General features: G+C 31.4%; 1 protein-coding gene and 1 long non-coding RNA gene across 3 annotated transcripts in view; one reads left to right on the top strand and one right to left on the bottom strand.

Moving 5' to 3' along the window:
• Positions 1 to 26,762, top strand: part of LOC143258495 (uncharacterized) — a 61,440-nt gene that overhangs the window by 25,961 nt on the left and 8,717 nt on the right. The window lies entirely within an intron of this gene.
• The window catches only part of LOC143258493 (multiple C2 and transmembrane domain-containing protein 1-like), a 135,634-nt gene continuing 121,232 nt past the window's right edge, over positions 12,361 to 26,762 (bottom strand). The window contains exons 18-21 of the mRNA XM_076517543.1: positions 24,972 to 25,081; positions 21,299 to 21,396; positions 18,951 to 19,046; positions 12,361 to 15,651 (exon numbers count right to left, since the gene is read on the bottom strand). Coding sequence (XP_076373658.1) covers positions 18,969 to 19,046; positions 21,299 to 21,396; positions 24,972 to 25,081 — 286 coding nt within the window. The 3' untranslated portion in view covers positions 12,361 to 15,651; positions 18,951 to 18,968. The remainder of the gene's footprint in view (positions 15,652 to 18,950; positions 19,047 to 21,298; positions 21,397 to 24,971; positions 25,082 to 26,762) is intronic.

Raw genomic sequence — 26,762 nt, 5'->3', positions numbered from 1 at the left:
ACATCAAAATATTACTCAGCAGTGGGAGTGCTGTTAGCGTCCTGAAATCAATTGGTTGCTAAGATATGATGCAGTTATTGCAACATTACAAGTCCTAAAAATATTACAAGTAAAATAACGGTTGTATCTTAAGTATTGTTTGAGTTTAGCATAACTGTAGTAGCTTAATCTTGTGTGTTGTTGACAAGGCAGTTGGTATCACTAGGCAGACAGTGTTTTTCTAGATGGAGAGTGTTAGTAATGTACTATAGGTGGATGGTCTTACTAATGCACATTAGACGATTTGTTTTGTTTGTATTTTAATTTTTGCGTAGTGGAAGGCAATTAGTCATCGCCACCTACCACCTACTCTTTCACCAACAAATATTGGGTTTGATCACGAAATTATAACACCACACAGCTGAAAGGGCGAGCATGTTTGGTGGGATGGCGATTCGCGCCCTAACCACCTTACCATGCTGGGCCACAGTAGACGAATAGGTTTGCTAAGCTCATTGCTGGTAGGATCAATAGTCTTACTAGTGAACTCTATGTAACCAAGAATAATGTTATTATAATTCCATAGGAAGTAATTACCTGCATATAAATTTTATTTTGTGTTTACTATATAATTTTCACTTTAGGACAAAACTGGACAAGATTTTCTCCTAGAAAGATAGAGTCGTGTAATTTGTGTTGTAGGTATTAATAATATCACTTCTGTTTGTTTACGTATCAATCTGATGTATCATGGTATTGATATGGCATCTTATAAGGTTCTCTTTGTTTTATCAAATTCATAGCGGCAGTATATACGTCCACAGTTTTCGCAAATACTTATTTAAATGTCATAGTTCATGATGAAGAGAAATTGAATGATCAGATTAAGTTAATTTTTATTAGTATATATAATGAACAAGTATGCCATATTTTAAGCGTACTGAAGAAAGAACAGAGTTGAACAAGTGAAATCGATCATCAGTCAAACTTATTCTGGTAACATTTCAGATCGTGATGAATGACTATTACTATCTCTGAGATATGCACTGACAAGAGTGAATAAATTTATTGTTCAGTCTACTTAAGTAAACAATAGCACAGTTAAATTCATTGATCTCTATTGATGAAACTTTATCCAAAATAAATCAAAATTAGTGTGTACGTATTCTACATTTTAAAGAAAAAACAAAATTTGTCGAATAAATGTAATAACAATAAAAAGTTCATGATAAAATATTTCAGTTTTGTTGCTTTTATTATTTCTTATGATAACAAAAAATGGTATATGAAAAAGATATATTTTTCTTTTGCATAAATACATCACGTTTACTATACAATGTTTATCATTTCAAAATATACTTTACATCCAAAATAAGTTATTTGTTCACTATGTATGTTTAACAATTAAGAACTGAACAATGAACTTAAAAGTTAGTAAAAAACGAATTCGTCTATTCTTCCACTTCACATAATGATACCAAAAGCGAAATATGCATTCATGACAATCTTTTTCTCAAGATTTGAGGGTACATTAGATAGTTATTTTCTGTTTTTAGGTTACTACTTTCTGTTTTCGGTCTAAAACTGACATATTTGTAGTTTAAGCCTATTATTCTTTACAAATTTAACAAATATAACTTACAGTTACAATTTAGGTTCTCTTCTTGAAATTTATCTGAGGGGCAAAATCTATTGACAAGCTGACAGTATGATAACTTTGCTATTTAGGAATAACACGAACTGAAACATGTATGAATTATAAAATACTGTACTGCCAAGATTAAATTAAATTTCATACAAATAAAGTAAATTTCAATGTGTTCTCAAGATGGCTGTTAGGGGTATTAAAGTAAATTTCAGTTAGTGTACGATTCTTGTATTCATTATTTTCAGTTAAACACTTCTTCCAAGTTTTGTTCATTGGACCTCAACCTGAGAATCAAACTGTTCTGTTATCATGGAAGATTTGAACATAATAAAAAAAATCACTAATATATTCCAGATTCATTTTATACATATAACAACACGGAATCTTGATCATAACTGTAAAAAATAGGTTTAGGTTCTTCTCTCACAGATATTGAGAATCTGTAAACGTTATCATATTTACGGAAATTAGATTTTCTCCTCTGTAGTTTTTTTTTTTCTTAAAGAAAGCTACACAATCAACTATTGGTGTTGTGCCCACTACTGGTATCGAAACCTGGATTATAGCATTATAACTAAACTATTGTAGTAGTGGTAATGTTATTAATAGGATATATTATCGTTCATTTATATTTGATACAATATCACAATTTCTAGTTGCTTTAGCGCTAAACAAAAATGTAAAGTGTTCACATTTTTAATGATTTCTGTGTAGAGTTAACATTTTTAGGCTCTTACACGATATAAGAGAATGTGTTAAATACTGTGATGTTACGTCATTCTACCACTGGAACAATGAGCACTGTGAATAGTATATTACTTAATATGACTTAAAACAAATATTTTATTAGCAAAGAAACAAAGAAAATAATAGAATTATAAATAAAGAATTACCTTCCATGATATGCTCAAAAATTGGTTCATCACTCTTTCTTCTATGTAGCAGAACTGCATCAGATTGGTTATTAGTGATGGAAGAGACAAAATATTTAATATAAAATGACCCAGACTGATTAAACTTTAAACTGTTCATTGTAAACAGGTGTTAAAAATTGGGATATCTCTGAGTTTTGACTAAACTAGTCAACACTACCTGGAAACAAATAACTGTTACCGCTTGAGTGCATATAAATATAATTCATTGCATTCTTGAATGACATTGTAAATCTCTTACATATTTCATACGTCTGTAAAGTTTATGTAGATTTTAGATCTAAGTAAATATCATAAATACTAAAAGTAATAAGTAGAAGTTAATCGATCATAGACAAACTATTTTTCATTAAATCAAGAACAACAATTATAAATCATATTGTCTGAATACTTGTAGAATACTGTTCAAAGATTTTACTAATTTCTACAAGTTGACCACAGTTTAATCTTATTAACTATCAAGTCATTTCATAAGTAATGTCCGAAAATTTCATACAGAAAGTGCATAATCATTTCTGCCTTTATAGAAGGCTTTAATGACTAAAATATGTTGTAGGACATGTATAAAAATGTTCAGACGAATAAAAGAAACTAATCCAACTCCACTTTTCCAATAATTAACCAAATAAACCTTTATGAAGATGGAGGTGTCTAAGGAGCACATTAGGTATATAATGCCTTATGAATTTGAAAAAAAAACAATAGTGCAATAGAAACTACACAAAACATTCAAGGTGTTTATGGTGCGGAGTCTCTCTATGAAAGAAAAAGTTGAAGGTAGTTTCAGAAGTGCAGATCAGGTGATTACAGCTTAAGTGATGCGCCACGTTAAGGTCGTTATGTTGAGTTTAATGATGACTTGCTTCTGGCTGCACTTGATGAAGATTGTGCTGTGACTCAACCCATTGAACAGTTCACCGTAATCTTCAAAGTTTGAAAAGGTGTCAAAACTTGAAAAATGGGTCCTCCATGAGTTGACAGAAGTCAATCTTAGAATAAGAGTGGATATTTGCACTTTTCTGCACTCTCGTGAACGTAACTTACCTTTATTTGATAGGTTAGTGACTGGAGATTACAAATGGATATCTTATAAAAATGTTAATCACTGCAGACAATGGCTCAGTGCAGGTAAACTAGCTAAAGCACAGCCCAAAATGGACTTCCACCCTAGGAAAGTCTTGTTTAGAGTTTGGTGAGATCTTGTTGGTGTGATCCATTTTGAGTTGCTGCCACTCAATTTAACGATTACATCAGACTTCTATTGCCAACAGTTAGAGCGCTTGAATGTTTCACTGAAAGTAAAGAGACCTTCTTTGATCAGTCGTAAAGGTGTTATGTTACACCAGGATAATGCACGGCCCCATACAGCAAGGTTCACGTCTGCAAAGATTGAAGAGCTAGATTAGGAAACACTTCCACATCCACCTTACTTTCCAAATCTTGCCCCATTTGATTATTACCTATTCCAATGTTTGCAGAACTATCTTGATGGAGAAGAGCTTGAAACACATGGAGATGTTAACTACCCTCTCTACATTCTTTTTCTCCAAACTCCTAGAATCTTATAGAAGTGGTATTCAGGAGCTTGCGGATTGTTGACAGGAAGTAATTAGTGATAATGGAACATACATTATTGATTAAATAACATTAAAAGCATTTGAAATCCTTTCTCTCTTTCTGAATCTAAGAGCGGACATTACTTAAAGGATGACACACTTGCAAAGTATCACACACTTAATGAAATATAAAAAAACTTTACACTAATTTATTCAATTATAAAGGCTATTTATTTGTGAAAACATTATTTGGCGTTTTGATGAGCATATAAGTTTAAATGCTATAGTGTATATAAATTAAAGTTTTGAAATGTGTGAAAGTAGAATTACTGATTTATCAATAATTGTTAGTGTGTCAGTATTATAAAAACGAAAGTATTACTTATTTTAGCCTTAGGAAGTAAAAGGGGCGGCCTTGTCTCCACATTTTTGAGGTGTCATGGTCTGAACGAAATAACCAATGGAGATGAAGTCGCCAGCATAATTTTCATGTGTCTTAATGATACTGTTCATTTATCATCTAGCAATAATTTAAGGGCAGATGTATAACAGAGAAAGTTGAAAGATTATTAATTACTTATGTAGAGTAGTATATTATCATTTTTGACTGTTAGAGTGTATCGAGATTTTTTGTTTTATGCAAATAGTTTCAGCCAGCATTATTCCTAAAGTTACAAATGAGCAAGAAACAAACTCTAGACTAAGACTTGTAGAAATTTCTACAGAAAGACTAGATTATAATTTTCTACAATAGTAATGGTTAAACGTACCTTTTTTTGCATAAATCTTTCAAACTAAACTTTAGTGATCCATGATGACGAGAAAACCCACTTGTAGAGAAAATTATATTTGTAAAAACTGCTGGTATAGGTCGAAACGTTGTCCGCTCCACTACATAGTGCTTTTTCTACCCACACCATTATGATAATGCTACGTAATATAAGTTATGCTGCATGAGTTTCCGATTTATGTTACGTTCGTTACGTATTACGATTTCAAATAACCAGACATTGAATTTAGAAGTTAATTACATATCGATATGTATTACATTTAAGACATTTGCCAACAAGATTAATACACACAATTTTCTTTCTTAACAAAATATATATTATAATATACACATAACAAGATTTTGTAATAACGGTAATTTCAAATAGCTATAAAAATATTGGTTTATATACAATAGTTTTACAAACTATATCAATACTTCTATCTGGTCTAAAACTGTATATTTCATCGACGGTCCAGTTTCGCGATGAGCAAATTAATTCTGAGTTGATATTGTTACACCTCGCTTAAGCTGGCCAGGTTGGATGGCATCACGCGGATTTTAAACTGGCTTTTTACCGACGAAGACATTTGATGTCCTCGTAAAAATGCAAACGTTCGAAGTTAATTCACTGATTAAATGGTTTGTAATGTTCGAAATCCATAACATTTCTAGTCAAATTCTGTAGTTTCCCGATTTATAAGCATTAATCACAATTATAGCTTCCGAGACTTATAGTGGAGACCAAAAACAGTATTCTGTTACCGCGTCTTGGATAGCTTTTATATCAATTATTCGAGATTCTCGAACGTTCAACAATATTCGAATAGATGCTAGTGTTTTTGTGAAGCATATATTGTTGATTATTACTCTCGAGAATCTTCTGCAAATTTGGTAAAGAAACAGAGCTTGCGCAATACACATCTAACAATATACTTAACATGCATTAAACTGAAACAAACTCGGATGTTAATATAAATGTATAAGTGTAATTGTGTTACAAATTAAAAACGTTCAATATTGTTAATTGTAAAAACAACGTTATGTAAGTTAGATGAATATTCCTTTTAATATTTTGATACTTAAGACACGTTGATACTTGTTGATCTACATCACCTCCGGTGATTCGCTTGTGAACTATCTGTGCATTCTTCATACATCACCGCATCATCCTATCCTAGCTCTTGGGTGCTACTTCATAGAACTTATGACGAATACGTAGTTATTTCACATATGAAAGGACTGGTTAGATATTTCAGTGATTGTTTTTGTTTGTTTCTTAACTTATTCGAGAATAAAAGTGTCAAAGAAAGACACATATTCTTTGCGCATGTGTGTTTGTGTGGATAGATTATTGATGAAACCTGTACCTTCCAACCACAGTATTTGAATCATCTTTTGAACTACTCTTTTCCTAAACTAGTAAAAGTCACAAAACACCTATAAATAAAATATGCTGCACTTTACAAAACGCTTTTTTCTAAATTACAGTCGTTTCATTATAAACAATCGACCAAAATGTGTGAATATGTTGTTTCTAAGAGAAAAAATTATACTGACAGGTCATTTAGATAAACGTTTCACAACCTTGTATGAATAAAAAGTCTCGTACTTAAGTATGAAGTCCCATTTACTGAACTGTAGTTAGAAATATTTAATATTCCACTGAAAAACTACAAGTACAAAATTGCTTAAAGTAAGCTTAAAATCGCTCGTTTAGCGTAAGCACGAAGGCTTAGAACACTAAAATTTGTGGATCAATTCGGGAAGAGGACAAAATTCATAGGAAGGAGTTAAAAAGTATGGGTGCTTGGCTAGACATTCAGATTGTATAATGAGAGATTGAAAGTATAAGAAGCCTGTAAAAGCAGGTACTATGTTTCCAAATGCATCTCAGTCTTAAATTCTGGGGCATGTCCTCCCCAGGGAATTAATATAACAATATTAATTATATTGCTATATCAGTCCGATACAAGTAATCATTGTGCAACTTTATATTTAACAGGTTTCGATTCATTCTTTCTCTCAATTAAATATTTTCGAGAAAGATTTTATTACGGATTTACAAAAACACCTTTACTCTTAATCTTACCTTTTCTTACTGTTGTATTTTATTTATATATACAAGCACTCTGCTATGAGATTTTTATAAATATAACAGCACTGTTTGTTGTATGTCCATGTCACTACTTTGCATGGTGTGGATAGATCTTTACTAAATTTAACATGAAGGTTTGTTAGGTACATATAGAGATGCACACAAATTTGCTGTTTCATATTTTGTTTTGCACTCTTTTATGGGCGTATTTTACATATAAGGAAAGCAACTTTCATGTCTTTGGATAACCTTTCATTAATTATGAATTTACATAACTTCCTTCCATAGAACAGGCATTCCAGCTAGCATATATATAATAATAAGTTTATGAAATGAATACAATTAGTTGAAACCTGAAGTTAATAATTCTGCTTGGGGATAGAAGTGAGCAAAATACAATTAACTATTTGTAATGTTCATAGTTTCACGTTCACTTATAGTTTAAATTCATTACTTTTTCTTCATTATTTGTCTGTACAACACTACTGCTGTAAATAAAGCCATTTTTACACGCACAATTTCCATGTGTATATTGAAGTCTATAACAAAAATTTGTCAATGTGAAAAAATATAAAGCTATAAAAAGAACCCAGTCATACACATTAAACAAGCCAGAAAAAACAAGGGGGTCAGCCTTGTTGATATGTGTTTATTCATTGACTACACATGTACAAAAAAGAAACCTAACTACAGGTGGCAGCACTTATCTCAATATTCTTAACACTCCCATTTAAATTTAAGTTTTACACAAACTTACAATCACTGTCAATAATCTTATATTTATTCTAAATGTTTTACCATTACTTTCAATCTATTATTATCATCGTCACTTTATCTGGTTCATTGGTGTCAGTCCAACATTATCTCTGAACCTTTCAAATGACTTTGTAAGAACGTCAGCAGTCATGCTGTTTGTGGGACAATATTCCAGTTTTACTGATCCGTTCTGCACACATTGACGAATGAAGTGGTAACGAATATCAATGTGTTTTGTTCTTGTATGACCCACTGGATTCTGTGCCATGGCGATTGTTCCGTGGTTATCTTCCATGATACGAACAAGGTCATCAATTACGGAACCTATTCCTTGCAGTAGACTTCTTAACCATACTGTTTCCTGTGCTGCAAGACTCAAGGCTATATACTCTGCCTCTGAGGTGGACAGGGCCACCGTGAATTCCTTTTTGCTAATCCAACTTACAGTTGCTCCTGCTTGAATGAAGATATTTCCTGATGTGGACTTCCTATCATCCAGGTCTCCAGCAAAATCTGCATCTGAGTAACCAGTAATGACGTCTCCTGGTACCTTTTCAAACTGAAGACTAAGATCAGCTGTTCCTTTCAAGTAATGTAGGATTCTCTTTGCTGCTGTCAAATGTGCTGTGTTGGGCTGAGCACAATATTTCGATATTGCTCCTACTGCATATGCAATATCTGGTCTTGTTCCCATTGCAGCATACAGAAGGCTGCCTACCAACGACTGGTACAAACTGCGGTCAACCTGAGTGCTAACACCATCATCCTTTTGCAGTTTCACGTTTACATGTGATGGAGTTGAAACTGCCTTACACTCAGTCATTCCAAACTTCATCAGCATAGTTTGGATATACTGTCTTTGATTTAACTATACACAGCCATTATTTTCATCCCGAACAACACTGAGTCCAAGGATGTAATGGAGCTTTCCAAAGTCTTTCATGCAGAATTTTTCCTTCAGGGTTTCCTTTATAGTGATTATTTCGTCATCACTATCAGCAACCAAAATAATATCATCCACATATACTGCAACTATTGCTAGATTTTCACCCTTCCATATGTAAACGCATGGATCTGCTGAACTCTGAACAAATTCCAGTTCCATCATCTGTTCATGAAATGATTTGTTCCACCAGTGTGGTGACTGTTTTAATCCATACAGTGATTTTTTCAGTTTATACACAAGGTTTTCCTTCCCTAGAACAAAGTAGCCTTCCAGTTGTTCCATGTATATCTCTTAATCCATATTTCCATTCAGAAATGCAGTTATGACATCCATCTGGTGAATTTACAAGTTGTTCTGCACAGCAAATGCAATCAAGGAGCGAATTGATGCACAGTGCACCACTGGGAAGGTTTCCTCGTAATGCAGACCATAATTCTGCGAGTAACCTTTGGCCACCAGCCTACTCTTGAACTTCTCTACATTTCCAGTATTTCCATACTTAACTTTGAATACCCACTTACAGCCTATAGGTTTTCTTCCAGCTGGTAATTCCACCAAATCCCAGGTGTCATTTTCCTGTAAAGACTCAAATTCCAGATCTGTGGCTGACTTCCACTCCTTTGTATTGTCACCTAACATTGCTTCACTTAATGTGCTTGGCTCTATCATACTGCATAAGTTTGCAGTGTGACAAACTGATTCATTTGCTGTTGCCATATCAACATACTCATCATATCCATAGCGGATGGGGTTTCCTGTTTCTTGCTGGTCGTTCAACTTTATCTTTAACTTCTGTTTCTTGGTCCACTATCTGTTCACTTGATGAGATATACTCATTTGTCACAGGCTCTTGACCAAATCCTGTTTCATTAAAGATAACATCTCGCCGTATGAAAATCTTCCTGGATTTTTCATCATACAGTCGATATCCCTTGGTGCAGTTATCATATCCAATGAAACGTACCTTCATAGACTTCAGGTCTAATTTCTGTCTTGACGCATCTGGCACATGTGCATATGCAAGACATCCGAACACTTTCATGTGTTCTACATCTGGTTTCTTCCCATACCATCTCTCATATGGCGTATTATCATCTTTTATTGCCGATGTGGATACTCTGCTACCTACATACACTGCAGTAGCTACAGCTTCCGCCCAGTACATTCTTGGTAACTTATCATGTGATAGCATGCTTCTTGCTGATTCCACAGGAATTCTGTTCCTTCTCTCAACAACACCATTTTGTTCTGGACAATATGCTACTGACATCTCATGATGAATGCCTCTTGACTTCAAATATTGCTGGAACTCATTTGACGTATATTCTCCGCCATTATCTGTGCGTAGGGTTTTTATGCGCTCTCCATTTGAGTACAACTTCTGAAATTCCTTGAATTTCTCAAATACTTCTGACTTCTGTTTCAAGAAATACACTCTGCAGCATCTTGAGTAATCATCAATAAATGTAACAAAGTACTTGCTACCTCCAATAGATGGAGTTTGCATGGGACCACAGACATCACTGTGTACCAGTTGCAGTCTTCCCTTTGATCTGACTTATCCCACTGACTTAAATGGCTTCCTGTGCATTTTACTTTCAGTGCATTCCTCACAGAAACTGGCTTCATCAGACTTCTGGAATTTGATTCCACTTCTGACAAGCTTCTGTAACTGTGAAACACTGACATGCCCTAGTCGTTGATGCCATATATCCAAGCCATTCATGCTGCTGTTTGAGGCTACTAAGGCATTCTCAATAACACTGGTCTTACAGTCCAGTTGGTATAGACCATCATTCTTTCTTGTACCCATGCCATGGAGTTGTCCTGACGTACCTCGGATGTAACAGCGATTAACTCCAAACTGCACAATATTTCCTTTTTCAGTAGCAGCTCCTACTGAAAATAGATTGCTAGCTAGTTTTGGTATATGAAGGACACTCTGCATTGTGACATGCTTTAAATTACTGACTTTAAATGTCATTTCTAGTTTACAGTTTCCAACTCCAAGAGCTTCAACAGTTCTTCCATCACCAATCCTAACTTGCTGAGGTGTGTTAAACTTGTGATAATTTGATAATATGTTCCTCTGGTGTGTCATATGCCTAGATGCACTAGAATCCACCAACCTGGACCGTCATGCTTTCTTTCATCTCACATCAAAAATACTTCTTTTTCAGGAATAGTTTATTGGCTAGTGTGTTCCTATCAAAGTGAGCACGAAGTATATTCCATGTTTCCTTAGGTGTTGTGCATGAGGTGATAAGATAGAGTTGTGTACCTTGAATATTCAGAAAAATTGTTGAAAATGTTCTTTCCCTTTTCCTGTTGAAATCTGCTCTTGTTTGATCATTGGCTGTCTCTGCCAATACCTCTGTTTCAGTCACATGGTCCCATAGGCCAATAAATGTTCCATTTGAAATTTCCATGTGGCCCAATTATTTTCTCCCAACTTATCAATTGATATTTTATCTTCCATTGTCAAACTATTTCAACCACAACTGTAATATTCCTTTCTTTGATTTAGATCTATTTCTCCCTTTATATGACTTGAGAAAATAGAGTGTCAATCAATATTTTACTTACAGTTTACCTTGGTATTTCACAATGGCTTCCCGACAAAGGAAACGAATCACCCAGCACTTGTAATAAAGTATCCATGTAAATCCTGTGCCATCCAACAAAAATTGTCATCCAAAACTGTTCTACAGTAATCCTCGGTATCTCCTGGATTACTTGTACTAACAATTTTAAAACAGTTTCATCTGTTTAAGCACTATTAGAGCATTCCTGGGCCCATAACCTGTTGATATGTGTTTATTCATTGACTACACATGTAAAAAAAAAACCAAAAACCTAACTACAGGTGGCAACACTTATCTCAATATTCTTAACAAGCCTTACCTAGTTGCTTGAGGTGGGTCAAACGTGCATCAACTATATCATCTGTGTTTAATTTTAACGGATGGAGATAAATGTTACTGTTGGATCGTTGTTGCACATTTTATGGTGGGACAAATATTAACAATAACTGTAATAGTAGAATACACAGTTGCCCCAATTGTGTCTTTCAGCTTGGCTTGTGTGTCTAATATGTCTACTTTATGTAACTGAGATCTTATTATTTTGCATTTTTCACACTGATAACGTTTTTGTTATATACATCATTTCTTTGTTTCACAGTGCTACCTGAATTGTGTATTCAGTGGCAATGATTTTGATTGTTGTTTAAAAACTCAATTATCCAATGAAAGAATACATTTTGTGTGTACCTGCTTCTGCTGCTGTGTTTCCAAAAGTGGTGATTTCTGGCTTTTTTCCAAACAGTAACATTATGCAGTTGGTGATGTCCATGTTTAGAAACAAGGGTAACCCAGTGTGTAGCCTTGTTGATAAAGTTATAGTGTACCAAACATGCCCTTGTCTGTTTGATACTATCATAGAACACATTGGTTTATGTATATATATTTTTAGTTTCATTCTTTCTGAGTGAATGTTTCTTTTCATATATCAAAACGTAGTAGTACTGTGTATTAGCTGAGTGTCCAAAAACTCAGTTGTTATCAGTAATGCTAATTTATTGTTACATAACTCAAATAACAAGAATAATACTTTTTAAAAATAAATTTCAATTAGTATTTTTAACTGTAGCAAGAAATAGTGAGAACTAACAACATTTTCAGTTAAATAGATTTATTTAAACTTTGAAATAATACCACAATAAAATAATGAATTTATCAGAAAATGGCAAAAATTCAAAGAAATCATTGTCTTTAGATATAACCAGCACCATATTGTGCATACCAATTAATGAAAAAAAAAAACACTGTCAAGAGTTCAAAATTATAATTACTAAGACTACACAAATACTTCACTCTCCCAACTTCTATAAATAGAAGGTTTTATTATCAAACGTTTGAGTTTTATTGGTTGTGGTACTATTTTTACAACATATAATTCTACTCAATTAATATTCACCAACAAATTCACTAACTAGCAAATGAAAAGCATCTTTATTGTTACTTGATTAACTTAAGTTGGATATTTAAGATTTTGGAAAATAACTATTTCACCATATAACTCATATACTACACAGTGAAACTCTTTCCTATAGTAATTTTTAATGATAAACAGGCTCTCATACAGCACTAAGAACTTATCAGTAATGCTTAATTACCATACAAGTATTCTTGAAATACCCACTGTTTCTATTCCTAGGAGCTATGTGGGTATGCTTTGAAAAGTAGTTTTTCCAACTGAATCCACTATATAGTTTTTAGGGCCTTCAATAAATCAATCACACATAACATTTTTTGTATGTCCTTAAATTTCCAAGTTTTTTATAATTCTTGGAAATACAAAATACTTGGCTAAGAAAGGTTTAGGATGGCATAATCATCAGTCATCTAATTTTTAAAATACCAAACTTCTTTGGATAAATGATTTTGCCAGTCATTTGCTAATTAGATTCAAAATGAAAAGTTTCTTCTTATAAAAGTTTTTTATCTAAATGAAAATTTTAGTAGTACATAACATCTAAAATATTAACTCATAAAATGTTCACATCAGCATAAAGAAACTAATCAAAACAGTGAAAAAAAAAACAATCTCAATAAGGCCCATTTATTTTTTTTGCTAATTTATGTAGAAAGCATAGAAATGAAATACAAATTAAAATTTTGTATCTTTTATAGAAAAGAATCAAAATTCAAATGAAATATACAACACTTCTGAAACATCAACTAAATACAATTCTTTTCTCTGAAAGACTAGTTAATTCAATAGATATAGATTTCAAGTATTATATCTACAACAAAGAAAAATTAAATTCTATTAAAAATTCTAAAAAATCAATCTTTGAAAACACTTTGAATGTTTGACTTCAAGTAGTAAAACTTAGTAAAAGCAATTCCAAAAATTTTAATTTTTGTCTAGTATTAGATTATAAATAGAGATATTTAAAACAACTTTAAAATTGTTGATAAATGCATTTTATCACTGATAGCTTTTCCCAAAGTGGGTAATCACAACCAAATGATAATAAATTGCTGCAGTTAGAGTTGTTCCAGAACAACATATATTCATAGATTAAAACCTATAAATATAATGATAACATAATTTCATTAAACTTCTAGAATGCATAATAACTGTGGTTGGTCACAAAAATACAACAACAATGAAGCAAATAACAAAATAGAAAGTCCATAAAATATCATCACCATTTTACCTTAAAAACTTACCACTCTCATTACTAACACTATATTGTTCAAAAATTTTCTAGCTGGATGGAATAAATATTCTATTAAAACTTTGAATTTTAATAAAAATCACATGTATAATTTGTTTTGTTTGGAATTAAGGACAAAGTTACATAATGGGTTATCTGGTTTCTAGTGGTGGCACACATACACACATATATGAAGCATATCCATGAGTTACCATATATCATTATGAAGGTAGGGGTAATGCAAAAAATATCACACCTATGCAAATGATTTTAAATCACATAAGTTAGAAATGTAATATTTGCAAATAAATAAAAATAGGATTAAAACTCAGTAAGCTGCCATAGAAAACTTACAATGATTGCATGAGTACAATCATACTTGGTTTCTGAGGCATTGCTAGGCACTAGGGCATGAAATCTGTGTCATGATTCTATTTGGCAATGCTCTGAATCTCCAGTTGGTGTCTTGAAAAATTAGAATAGAAAACCATAATTCATATCATACCGAAATGCCAAAAATCCATCATCTATGAGCCTGAGCCTTGAATCTCTTAAGCATCTAGTAACAACTCTGCTTTGTTTAATTATGATCTCTTTAAAGGATATCATTTAACCCCAATAACAAAAGTCTTCTCTTGTACTTTTGACACACTTTGTGGTGAATCACTCAAAAAGCTAATTTTATGGGTCTCTAAGTAACATTTGAATACACTTTTTTTATGACTAATTATGCAACATTACATGGTTCCTGAAAATGAATTTCTTTTAATATGAAAAAATAGAGAAATATACAGGGTGGCCCGTAAGTCCCTACCCATCCATATGTTATTATGTCATATTCAATAATACTAATGATGAGTTGAAGGCAGCTGTTACTGCAGCATTTGGAACAATAACCCCTGCTATGTTGAGGAAAATGTCTCACAGAACATTGCATCACATAATATTATGCAGCAAGAATGAGGGACAGCACACAGATACACTGGATACATAAGATATATGGATGGGTAGGGACTTACAGGCCACCCTATATGTATATATGTATATTTTCCAACACTGAATAATTGTAAGACTACGTGTTGAAATAGTTTGTTTGAATCTGAATTTTTAATAAGATCTTAATAATGAACTTACTACCACTTTATCTAAGTTCTTCATTTTATCTGTAGTTTCTTCTCAGCTGTCAGGTGATCCTTCATTTCTCTTAAAGGAACACTGAGCCACTAGTTTCACTATACTGCAAGAAACACTGCTAAAATTCAGATTATAATTAGATATAACAGTACTTAAAATATGGATTTTATATAAATATTTAACCTTGGAATCAGTAATTTTCAGTTTAACAATAGTTTTAAATTTAACTAATATTCTTGTATTATAGCAATTCTTTGAAACTTTATCCTTCCATGACTACAATTATAACACAAATGCAATATCGTACATTGGTTTGGTTTGCTTGAAATCTTGTGCAAAGCTACACAAGGGCTATCTGCTCTATCCATCCCTACTTTAGCAATGAAATATTACAGAGAAGGCAGCCAGTCGTCACCACCCACCTCCAACTCTTGGGCCACTTGTTATAAATGAATAGGGGGATTTACTGATACATTATAATGTCCTAAATGCTGAAAAGATGGGCATGTTTGGTAAAGCAGGGATTCAACCTCATGACCATCAGATTGTGAGTCAAGCACCCCATCCACCTGCCCATGCTAGGTCTCTAGTATCATACACACATACCTGGCAAAAGAGAGAGAGAGAGAAAAACACCCAATAAAACATTTATGATTCTAGTTATTTTACAGCACTTGCTTAGATATTAAAAGTTATCCTTCATTTTTTGGGGAAATGATGGAGGGAAAAAATATTTTATTTTACAGTTTCAGTCTAACTGTGTTTGAAAACAATCTGCCTGACAATTTGTACACCCATGTATGTGTATATGTATACACAAACACATGAAAACAATTTGCCTTATGGTACATACACATGTCAATATATGTACACACACATAATGAAAACAATTGCCTGATAATATACAAATACATATATAGATGCATCTGTATACACATAATGAGACAAAAAGAGATATAAATTACAAATTGAGATTCAAAAACAACTTTTAAAAGCTCATTCTCATTTATGTACTTAATTTTTTTACTTTAATTTCACTGAATAAAAATTAAAGTCATTTAGATATTATGAAAATATAAATCATATCTGAAGTTTCTTAAAACACTCATTCTACAACCTAAAGAAGTCTGTATATATTTATATAATTAAATGCAACTTTATAAGAGAGAAGGAAAAAAATGCAGCCACAATACAAATATCTAACACCAGGGTACAGATTATAAAATGGGTCATAATGTACTGTGCCCTGGATTTTAGAGGTACTGGTGAAAGTAAAACATAAATTGCATTGAGGTTATACCACCTATCCAATTTAACCTCATTTTTAGAGCTTCACATGATTAAGACTAAATGTCCAATCAGTAATTTCAATTATTTCAGCTATGATAAATTTTAGAAATTAGTTTTTATTGTGCATATTATAATATTGTTTAAACCAGTATTTTCAGATCTATATAAACATATTTTGTTTATCACAAAATTATTTAAAATATTTAAAGTTTTCTCTTCAAGCTAATTAAAAACAATTTATGTACTAATATATTATATCAGGTATTAAGAACTGTACTACTAAAGATGTGGGACATTGTGGGCTAGACCACCCACATCTGCTCAATTTCTTTTATTTCTTAATTATGTAAAGCTGCAAAAGTTAAAGTTAAACTGGATAAACAGTGTACCCTTGACACAATTTGGGTCTTACTTCTGTCAGTACTTCTAAAAACCAGAGTACTTTACATGATGACCCATTTTATGATTTGTGCCCTGATGTTAAATGTTTGTATTATGGCTGAATTTTTTTTCTCCCTCTCTTATGAACTTACATTTAATTATATTTATCTAAGATTTGGTATGCTGCATGAGATTCACACTATTCTTCCCTATGATGTATTTTCTTTTTAGTTTAAGCTTTTCTAATTAAATATATATTTATACATAAAATAAAAACTGCACTTAACTTCCATCAAGATGTTAATGGCTAAACTTCTAAGGAGTAAAAAAATTTTAATTTCTTGCTTGTGAAATAAAAAAGCCATTATATAAATAATGATTTTTTTTATCTCTTACCATACTATACAAAATTTCATCAATGATATGTATTTTCTGCATAGATATAATAATAATAATTATGTTAAGTGCTTTGTTGTTGTTTTTTACAATTTTGCGCAAAGCTACATGAGGGCTATCTGTGCTAGCCGTCCATAATTTAGCAGTATAAGACTATAGAGAAGGCAGCTAGTCATCACCACCTGCTGCCAACTCTTGGGCTACTTTTTTACCAAAGAATAGTGGGACTGACCATCATATTATAATGCCCCCACAGCTGAAAGGGATGAGCATGTTTGGTGTGACAGGGATTTGAACCCGTGAACCTCAGATTACGAGTTGAGTGCCTTAACCACCTGGCCATGCTGGGCCATTACGTGCTTTATAATTTATACGTATCTTTGTTTGATCTGAACAGTTTTTTATTTCATACTCTTTTATAATGCATAAACATTATACGTATAATATTAAAATAGTTTTCAAGCACTTTCCTTTTATTTTAATGGTCATTAGATATGTAAAAAAATATGAAAGTTTGTTTATTTAGAATTAAGCACAAAGCTACACAATGGGCTATCTGTGCTTTGCCCACCACAGGTATCGAAACCCATTTTTAGCAGTACAAGTCCACAGACATACCACTGTGCCACTGGGGAGCAATAAGAAAGTTATCATTAACATTTAGATAAATAATGTTCAATGAAAGCAGCAACAATAATCATTTTCTAGTCATAAACATCTTATCCTCATTGATAAACTAGAAACAGCTGAGTATGGTAATAACAAAATATAGCTTTGATTCATTAAAATAGTTATCATGCATGTCAAGTATTTTTCTGGAAAGAAGAAGTATTAACTACATAAAAGACAGCATTCCAATTAAAAATATAAAAACAACATTTTTACTATTTTTATTGTTAAATCTGTAGTCTAAGGCATACCCAAAATTATAATGAGGCAATATTTACATTTCTCTTTTCATGTTAAATCCTCTGATACCAGTTAGTGGAAACCTTTCAGTTACAATGCAGTGATATTTTACATTTATATATATAAATTCAGATTTCTTATTTTCTGATTTACATTATTAAGATGTTTTTAAGTTATTATGTGTATAATTCATAGGTTTTACCAATGTTTTCCAATACTTAGAAGATGAAATAAGAATAAAAGACTAACATTATCTCTACACTTGAATTTTTTATATCTGAATATATAATAAATTTACCACTATTATCATCCATATATGTGAAAAAGAATACTGAATGTCCTTGCATAGTATAATAAAAAAAAAAACAATTTATATTATTTTCATGCTTTAAGTCTTCATTCTTAAACTGAACACAATTAATTTATCTGAGGCTACATATGTGCATACTTCATCATATTGCTTAAACTGAACCTCAAATAATCTAATAATTTAAATGTTTAAGTAACAGTATCAGTACAGAAAATACCTTGAAGATCTAAATGGTTTTTCAAGAAGGAAGATTTCTCTTAATAGATCATAAATTTGTACAGATATCACTGTAACCATCAAAAATTGAAGTTCGACTTCAATTTTTTTGGAAAATGGAAATAAACCAGTCTTTACTCTTAGAAGTAACAGCAACTAAAATTTCAAATTCAAAAACTTCTAGAGACAATGACTGTACCCAAAAGATGAACATATTTGAAACAAAAAAGATAAATCCTAACCTGATGTTCTATGGTGGAATTAATGTGCAACACTCTTTGAATTTTGATTGTCTAATGGTAAATCCTTATTTTTTTGCAAAAGATTTCTATACACAGATTTAGAATTTAATCAAAGGTATTATCAAATATCATGTTGAATATATTCAGAAATGATGTTCAACCTGGAAAGGATAACAATTTCAGCTTGTTTTCTTTGTCTTTCTCTTATCAACTTCTGTCATAAGGCTAACATTTGGTCTAATATCCTTGTACATTATCTGAAAGAGAACACAGTGAGAGCAAATTAGAGATAAAAATATCTAAATAGCTCTCATTTTGTACAAACTAATTTTTAAATATTTTTGTAATAGTTTTACAAATTACATATTTGTTTGAAAAATAAAATACCATTATAGATGTTCAGATGCACTACTTATTTATCAAAGAAAAAACATTCATTTGCTTGAGCTTATTACATTTTAACTTACACTTGTGTGTTTTCATTTAAGTATAATGTGAGAGATATGATTTAAATCGTTGATACAGCTTCAGTCTTAAATTTAATTATTTTAAAAGCAATAGTTTATTACAAGTTTATTTACTTAATTGTTTATAAATCATACATTGTGTAGTTCAATAACTATGAAATGGTGATTATTATATTAATTTATCATATTACTAGAACCCTCTGAGTTTTTCTTGTTTTAATAATGTCTAGTAGTGAGTGGAACATTCCTGACTTCTGTCTGGCTAAAAATACATGCCAAAAATGTACATAGATAGATAGATCTAGACTTAGTGATTGTGAGTTTAGTCATATGAAATGTATTGTGGCAATTTTTAAAGTGAAATTGTCACAGATTGTATTGTAATAGCAGAGTAAAAAGATTAATTTGTCCTGTCAATTGTGTTCTAAAGTAATTGAACCAGTGTGTATGGACTTTGACAAAAAAAAAGACATTTATTTAAAGCTTTTGATACCAATGTGATAACCAAAATTGGAATGAATAGTATACATTTGACGTATTTGATACATTATTTTAATACAAATGGAATGTGTGCTGTTTCTTTATTGTTGAACTTTATCACCAATGAATTCTAAACACCTATTGTAAAGAATCCTAAAATAAAAGCTCTAGTTCTGCTTAAATCAAGCATCTCTGTACTATGTTGAACTTTAAAACTACCACACAGCATCATACTAAGTAATGAAGCCATAGTTTGCATCCACTTATCAACATCAATTCAATTATATAACATCATACTACTAATAACATGAAATTTAGTCATGCTTCACTAATAATACCATAAATTTAAATCTCCCATAAATTTAATTGATTGAAAACAATATTATAGATAAGTTTAAAAACTAATTTTATAATACTGATGTACTGTTACATATATGACTGTTTTAATCTTATGTATAGTGCGAGTGTTAACTTTAGTTATTTTTAGAATTGTACATTGTGTAGTTCAGTTGATATAAACTGGTAATTGTTGTATTATATCCAGTTTATAAGAACCTTTTACATTTTTAATGAATATTATTACACCACAATATTTTGTAAAAAAAAATTTTAAATCTCAGTCAAGATATTTATAAATATGTCTAAAGTGTTCTTCAAATAAAACAAAGTTGGTGAGGGTTGTCTGAACTAGCCATCCATAATTTAGCAATCAAAGACTAGAAGGAAGGCAGCTAGTATTTTATCAAAGAATAGCAGGATTGACCATCACATTATAATGCCCCCATGGCTGAAAGGGCAGGCACATTTGGTGGGATGGGGATTCAAACCCACAATCCTCAGATTGTGAGTCAAGAACCCTAACTACTTGGCCATGCTTTGCCAACTGGTGAGAGATATAGTCAAAACAAATCTAGACTATGTGTTTGTGAGTTTAATCACAGAAACATACAGTGGCAATTTCTAAAGTGAAATTATTGCAGATTGTATTATAACAACAACATAAAGAACAATAATTTATCTTCTCAATTGTGATCTAAAGCAATTGAACAAATGTTTGCAGACTTTTGATAAAAAATAATTATTTAAAGCACTGGATACAATGGTGGTAAACAATAGTACAAATTAAGTGAAACTATCACTGATTTGTTATTTGTGTTTTAATTCTATAGTAATTGCATGAACCAGCCCATGTGGACTTTAATAAAAATAGAGAATTATGTAAAGCTCTGGATACATTTGTAAATATGTTTGACTTATTTTAATATACTGTTTTATAACAAGTGGGCTGTGTGCTATTTTATTTTTGAAATTTATTGCTGACAAGATGCAGACACTTACTGCAAAGAATCTTGCCCACACATGAGTAAAAACCAAACATAGAGAGTACCTTTCTTTCAAAATGAATGCTGTACAAAGAAAAGCACTTTTTTGATCATCTACATCTAGAAAACAAAGGAATATCTTAAGTTTTCAAGAGTTACCTACAACATTTCATGCTTTCATAAAAGAAAAATAACATGTAAAGCTATTCATTTTTTTTAGATATTTAAAAATTTAATTACCTTTTCATTGTTATCAGGTACCCTGGAAAGGAAATCCAAAAGTTCATTGTTTGGTATTGCATGTGGATTGCGCAGTTTTTTAGTAAATTTGTTGATTCCTATAAAAGAAAAATAGCTGTCAAGTTAATGCACTTTAGTTGAAAAAGAAAGTTCCTATTCAAATTGGTTTACAAAAAAAGAGCAGAAACTTGCAAAGTAAAATTGTGCATTATTAACAATAAAACTAATACTTGGGTTCAACCAAACTGATATATTCATTTTTCTATTATTAGCACTTTCTAGTTTTGTGCTTACAAATTTTATACTTTTTGGGATAATTACTCACTTTAAACATTCATAAACATAACTAAATTTATTTACAAATAACTCATTGTTTCAATGGTAAGCTTGAGGGCTAATAATGGTAAACAAAATTAAACTGATTGATTTCACCATCAACATTTTTTTTATTATTTTGTGAAAGCCTGGATTCAATGTAACAGAGGACGTTTGTTAAGTTCAGGCATCATTCTAAATACTCTGATATACACTGCTGGCCAAAATCTTAAGGCCAACGAACAAAGAAAAAATATGCATTTTGCATTGTTAGAGTATTATTTGAGTAGAGCTTTGAAAGATGAAAATAAGAAAAGGGAAAATAAAAATAAAAAGCTTTTTAGCATTTAATAGGAAAAATATGAACACTATGAAATTTGCTTAAATACTAGCTGGTCAAAAGTTTAAGACCATACCAAAAATAAGTCCTAAAAAGGGATAGAAAATGCCCAAAAAGAGTGAGTTACATGGCCCGGCATTGCAAATAACTTCAAACATTCGCTATGGCATGGTCGATATAAGTATTTGCAGAAGACTGGCTGGAATGTTATTCCAGGTGGTGAAGATGGCTTCACAAAGATCGTGCACTGTTTGGAACTGACATCCATTTCTACAGACTTCCCTTGCCATCCACCCCGAAACATTTTCAATGGGGTTCAGTTCAGGTGAACACGCTGGATGGTTCAAAAGAATCATGTTATCTACCATGAAAATGTCCTTTGTCCTGCAGGCATTGTGGATTGCAGCATTTTCCTGCTGAAAGATCCAATCATTTCCACACAAGCGAGGGACTTTGGTCAACAAGGATGCTCTCTCCAACATGCCAATGTAGCCAGCTGCTGTTTGATGCCCCTGTATAACCTAAAGCTCCATTGTTTCATGGAAGGAGAAAGCCATCCAGATCATGATGAAACCTCCTCCATTGTATCATGTCGAAAATGTCTCTAGTGGGATATCCTTATCCTGCCAGTAACGTTGGAAGCCATCTGGATCAGGTTAAATTTTTCCTCATCAGAGAACAAAACCTTCTTCCAATTTTCTACATCCCATGTTTGGTACTTCTTAGCAAAGAGTAACTGAGCTGTTTCATGGTGTGGAAGGAGGCATGGTCTTTGATGATGTTTACAGTTTTTAAAGCCTTTCTCTTGTAGATGTCATCTTATTGTTCTTGAGCTGCTTTCTGTGTCCATAAGGGCATTAATCTGGTTCGACGATTGGCTGATGTCTTGCCGGACAACTTGTCAAATCCTCCTGCTCAATGCCAGCGAAATTTTCTTGGGCCGACCACTTGAAATTCTCGTTCTGTATCCCTCAGGGTCTTTTAAGAAATTTGCAACAGCAGTTTTACTACGCCCAATTTCACCAGTGATGGCACGTTGAGATAGACCTTGCTTTTTCAGCTCAACAATTCTGTCAACTTTTTAGCCTTTGCCACGTTTTTACCCAATGTAACACAGGAGATGTCAGTGGGAGATGTTTACAATGCTAATGCTTGAACACAAATGACTAAATTTCGTTACGTGTTTACTGATTAATGCTTCGTTTCAGTATGGTCTTAAACTTTTGACCAGCTAGTATTTAGGCTAATTTCATAGTGTTCACATTTTCCCTATTAAATGCTAAAAAAGTTTTTTATTTTTATTTTTCCTTTTCTTATTGTCATCTTTCGAAGCTTCACTCAAATAAATGGTTGAGTCTAAGAATGCAAAATGCATATTTTTTCTTTATGTTCATTGGCCTTAAGATTTTGGCCAACAGTGTATGTTCTTTGTAATTTTATGTATTTTGTTTTAAATCAGTCAAAGTAACTCAAACAAAAGGAAAAGAAGTAATACCTTTTATAAAGTCGTTGTATAGATCCTTCAATCACAGTTTAGCAATATTTCTAGTTTCTTAGATAACAAAGTTTATTCTTTATGAGATTACCTTAATTCACCAACTCTCATTTTCACAACTATATTACCTTAATATTCTTATTCATAAACTGCTTTTTTTTTCTTCAGGAAATGATCAAAATAATCATCTAATATAAGAATTTAACTTCATAATCTACATTGAAACAGGAACAACAACTTTAGACTTTGAAATAATTATTGAAATTTAACAAATTACTGATGAAATAAGGAGAATGCAACAGTAATTTTAAAAATTTCACTGTGTTATTAACAAGTATCTATAATAAGAATATCATGAAACTATAATGGTATCATATAAACATTTGTTGCTTAAGTATGGAAAATAAAAATAACTGATTAATATATGCAGCTTTGCATAGCTGTATAACATGAGTGATGGGCACTGTCATGTTCATGGTATAACAGTTATAAATCATAAACAATATTTTTTCAAATATGTGTGTGTGTATTATATGTCAATCAAATAAAGAAATGAATCTTGACTGTCTAAGCAAACTGTATTATAGATCACTTATTTCAACAAGAAATTTGTATTCTTCTGTTATAAAAAGAATTTGATGTTTAATAATTTTCTTTTTTTTTCCTATGTTTTTGATATTTCATAAGTTTATTTTCTAAAAGCTCAAAGTGATTACTGTGACATCTAATGAACTTGAATAACTTAAGTTTAATCATGTTTTTATTAACATAATTATTAACCATATAATATGTGCCATTATAAGTTATTTACTTTTATTATAATTTAAAATCCTGAAAGGACTAATGCATTGTATGGAAACCTAGACTTCTGTACTATTATAATTAAAAATAATAGAAACAAGAGTACTATATAATAAATACTGTAAATTATTTTATGCATAGATTCTATATTTTAAAGTTAAATCAACACATACACACATATAAGTGACATCAGCATAAAGTTGAATTATCTTTAAGTCTAATTAAAGTTCTTAACTATAATAAATATTTCATAACTGGTTATTTTATTGTGAAATTGCACCACAACTTTTATTGAAAGCATAAAATGAGTGGGCATTATTAAACTAAAAAACAATTCCCAAATAGGTTTCTGTTGAGTAATTCCTTTAGCTAATCTGCAATTTATAAAGCTTTTTGAATTGTAAAAAAGTAATTATTTCAAACTCTGGATTCAATGGTTTTAATTAAAAGGATAATAACAAAAGCTTGAATTCTAATGTGTATTACAGCAAAAACTAGAATTTGACATAAAAAGTACATTAATAAAATAAAATAAATAAAATACTTTTATTAATATGTTAAAACTACCCAAAAACATGGATAAAATAATCTTCAATTAAATTAGAACAACAGAGCAAGTGAAAGGTAATGCAATTCTTAAGATACAGTAAAGAGAGCACTTAATTTCTTTGAACTACTTTAAAAATACTAAAAACAAAAGTTAAAACAGCTGTCAAACTTACCCCATGCTATAAATATATAACGAATTGGGACATAATACAAGACTACTGTCCCCACTGTTAAAACAAAGATGGCTAGCCAAGACAAAAATGGTACACTGAAATTGAATGTACTAGAAGAAAAATAAACAAAAATGAATTCCAAGTAATGCTGATGTCATGTAATATACAACAAAAAAAGTCATGAATTATTTTTGCTAAAAGCTTGTTATTTCAAATAATATTACTATATTGTATCAATAATAGGAGAAAACGATAACAAATTCACACAACATTGAACCATGTTAGTATACTAGCATATTAATATGGTTCAATGTTGTGTCAGTTAGTGCTTCTACCATAATGGGGATAAGAATGTTAACTTCAAGAGGCAAGTTTCATCTTACTTACTCCAAAATGGTAGTACCTTATGTCCTTATTTTTTATTTTAACTTGGGAGAGCAGTCACCTTCCCACAACTGTCTGCAGACAGTGAAGGGTGATGTAAATGTGGGACATTGTAGGCTTGAGCATCTACATCTCACTCTCCTAATTTATAGTCTAATTGTGTCTACTTCTTATGTGAGATTAGCAAATTGGAGGTTAAGACTGATAGGCAGTGTATCCCCACTCTGCAATGTGGGTTCTAGTTCTTCAGTCACCTCCAAAGCCTAGGAAAAGATTTTATAATTCAAAGTTGTAGCTTGTGCCATAGGATTGTTTTGTAAAAAGTGCAGTGTTTTGTTTAATTTTAATGTGTTTTGTTTTGGCTTAAAAATTATTTTTATAATACAATTACTCAAAGATTGGGATTTGCTGTTTCTAATGCAGTCCTTCCTCATGATTTTGTTTACTTATTTAACTTCATTTAAATGTATTTTTTCAATTTCATATACATGTGTGTGTGTGTGTGTGTGTGTGTGTGTGTGTGTGTGTTTTGAGTCGCCTTTCACTCATCACAATGAACCTATATTTATATAAGATTTGAAGACATGTAGAATTTATGCTACTAATTTATTATTCTTAATTATTCAGCAAACAAGCTATTTAATCACCTGTGCTGAGTAAAAGAGAACTCAGTATATCATACGTACAATATACACTCCACCACTAGTCTTGTTCTTTCAATTTGCTTTTGTCCAGGGTTATTGATAAGGGGTAGAATCCACTAAAACCAGTATAACTCAATGATAATTGGTGAATCATATAATATATTGAGCTTCATATTTAATTTGTACACTAAATTATTCAGAATAAAAAATTACCAGTATCAAGGATACATACTTTTCAAATCCTATATAAATAGAGAATCATTACAGTGAGTAAAAGACAACTCCAGACATTCCACCACTGTATAAGACATAGTGTTGTTGATATACTAATCAAAATTATCTTTATGTTTGACTAAAACAAATGAAAGTATTGTTCTTTGTTTTTGTACTCTTTGTTGTTTCACTTGAATATCAATAAATATAAAGATCCACAGAGGCTGTTGAGTCAAAAAACAGCAAAATTCCCAATATTTTTCAACAACAGTCAAACTATAAAATAAAAAAATCATTTGAGTTATAAAAAATTGCATACTTATATTTTTATGACTGAATTTTTATATATTCAGTTGTCTTTGATTAAAGTACAGTACCCAAAATTTCAACAACTATATATATAATTTCCGTAAAGCTGATAATACCATGAATCTGTTAAAAGATTTTATATTTATGATAAAGGTAAATACTAGCTGTTTTAGATAAGTTACCCATTCAACTAGTAGATAGTCTCTACTACTTTATTAATACTTAAAAACAACTATTCTTT

Source organism: Tachypleus tridentatus, chromosome 8, assembly GCF_004210375.1.
Source record: "Tachypleus tridentatus isolate NWPU-2018 chromosome 8, ASM421037v1, whole genome shotgun sequence".
NCBI classification, from domain to species: domain Eukaryota; kingdom Metazoa; phylum Arthropoda; class Merostomata; order Xiphosura; family Limulidae; genus Tachypleus; species Tachypleus tridentatus.
Note: the sequence above shows the minus strand (reverse complement) of the source record. Positions and strands in the feature narration are given on the sequence as shown.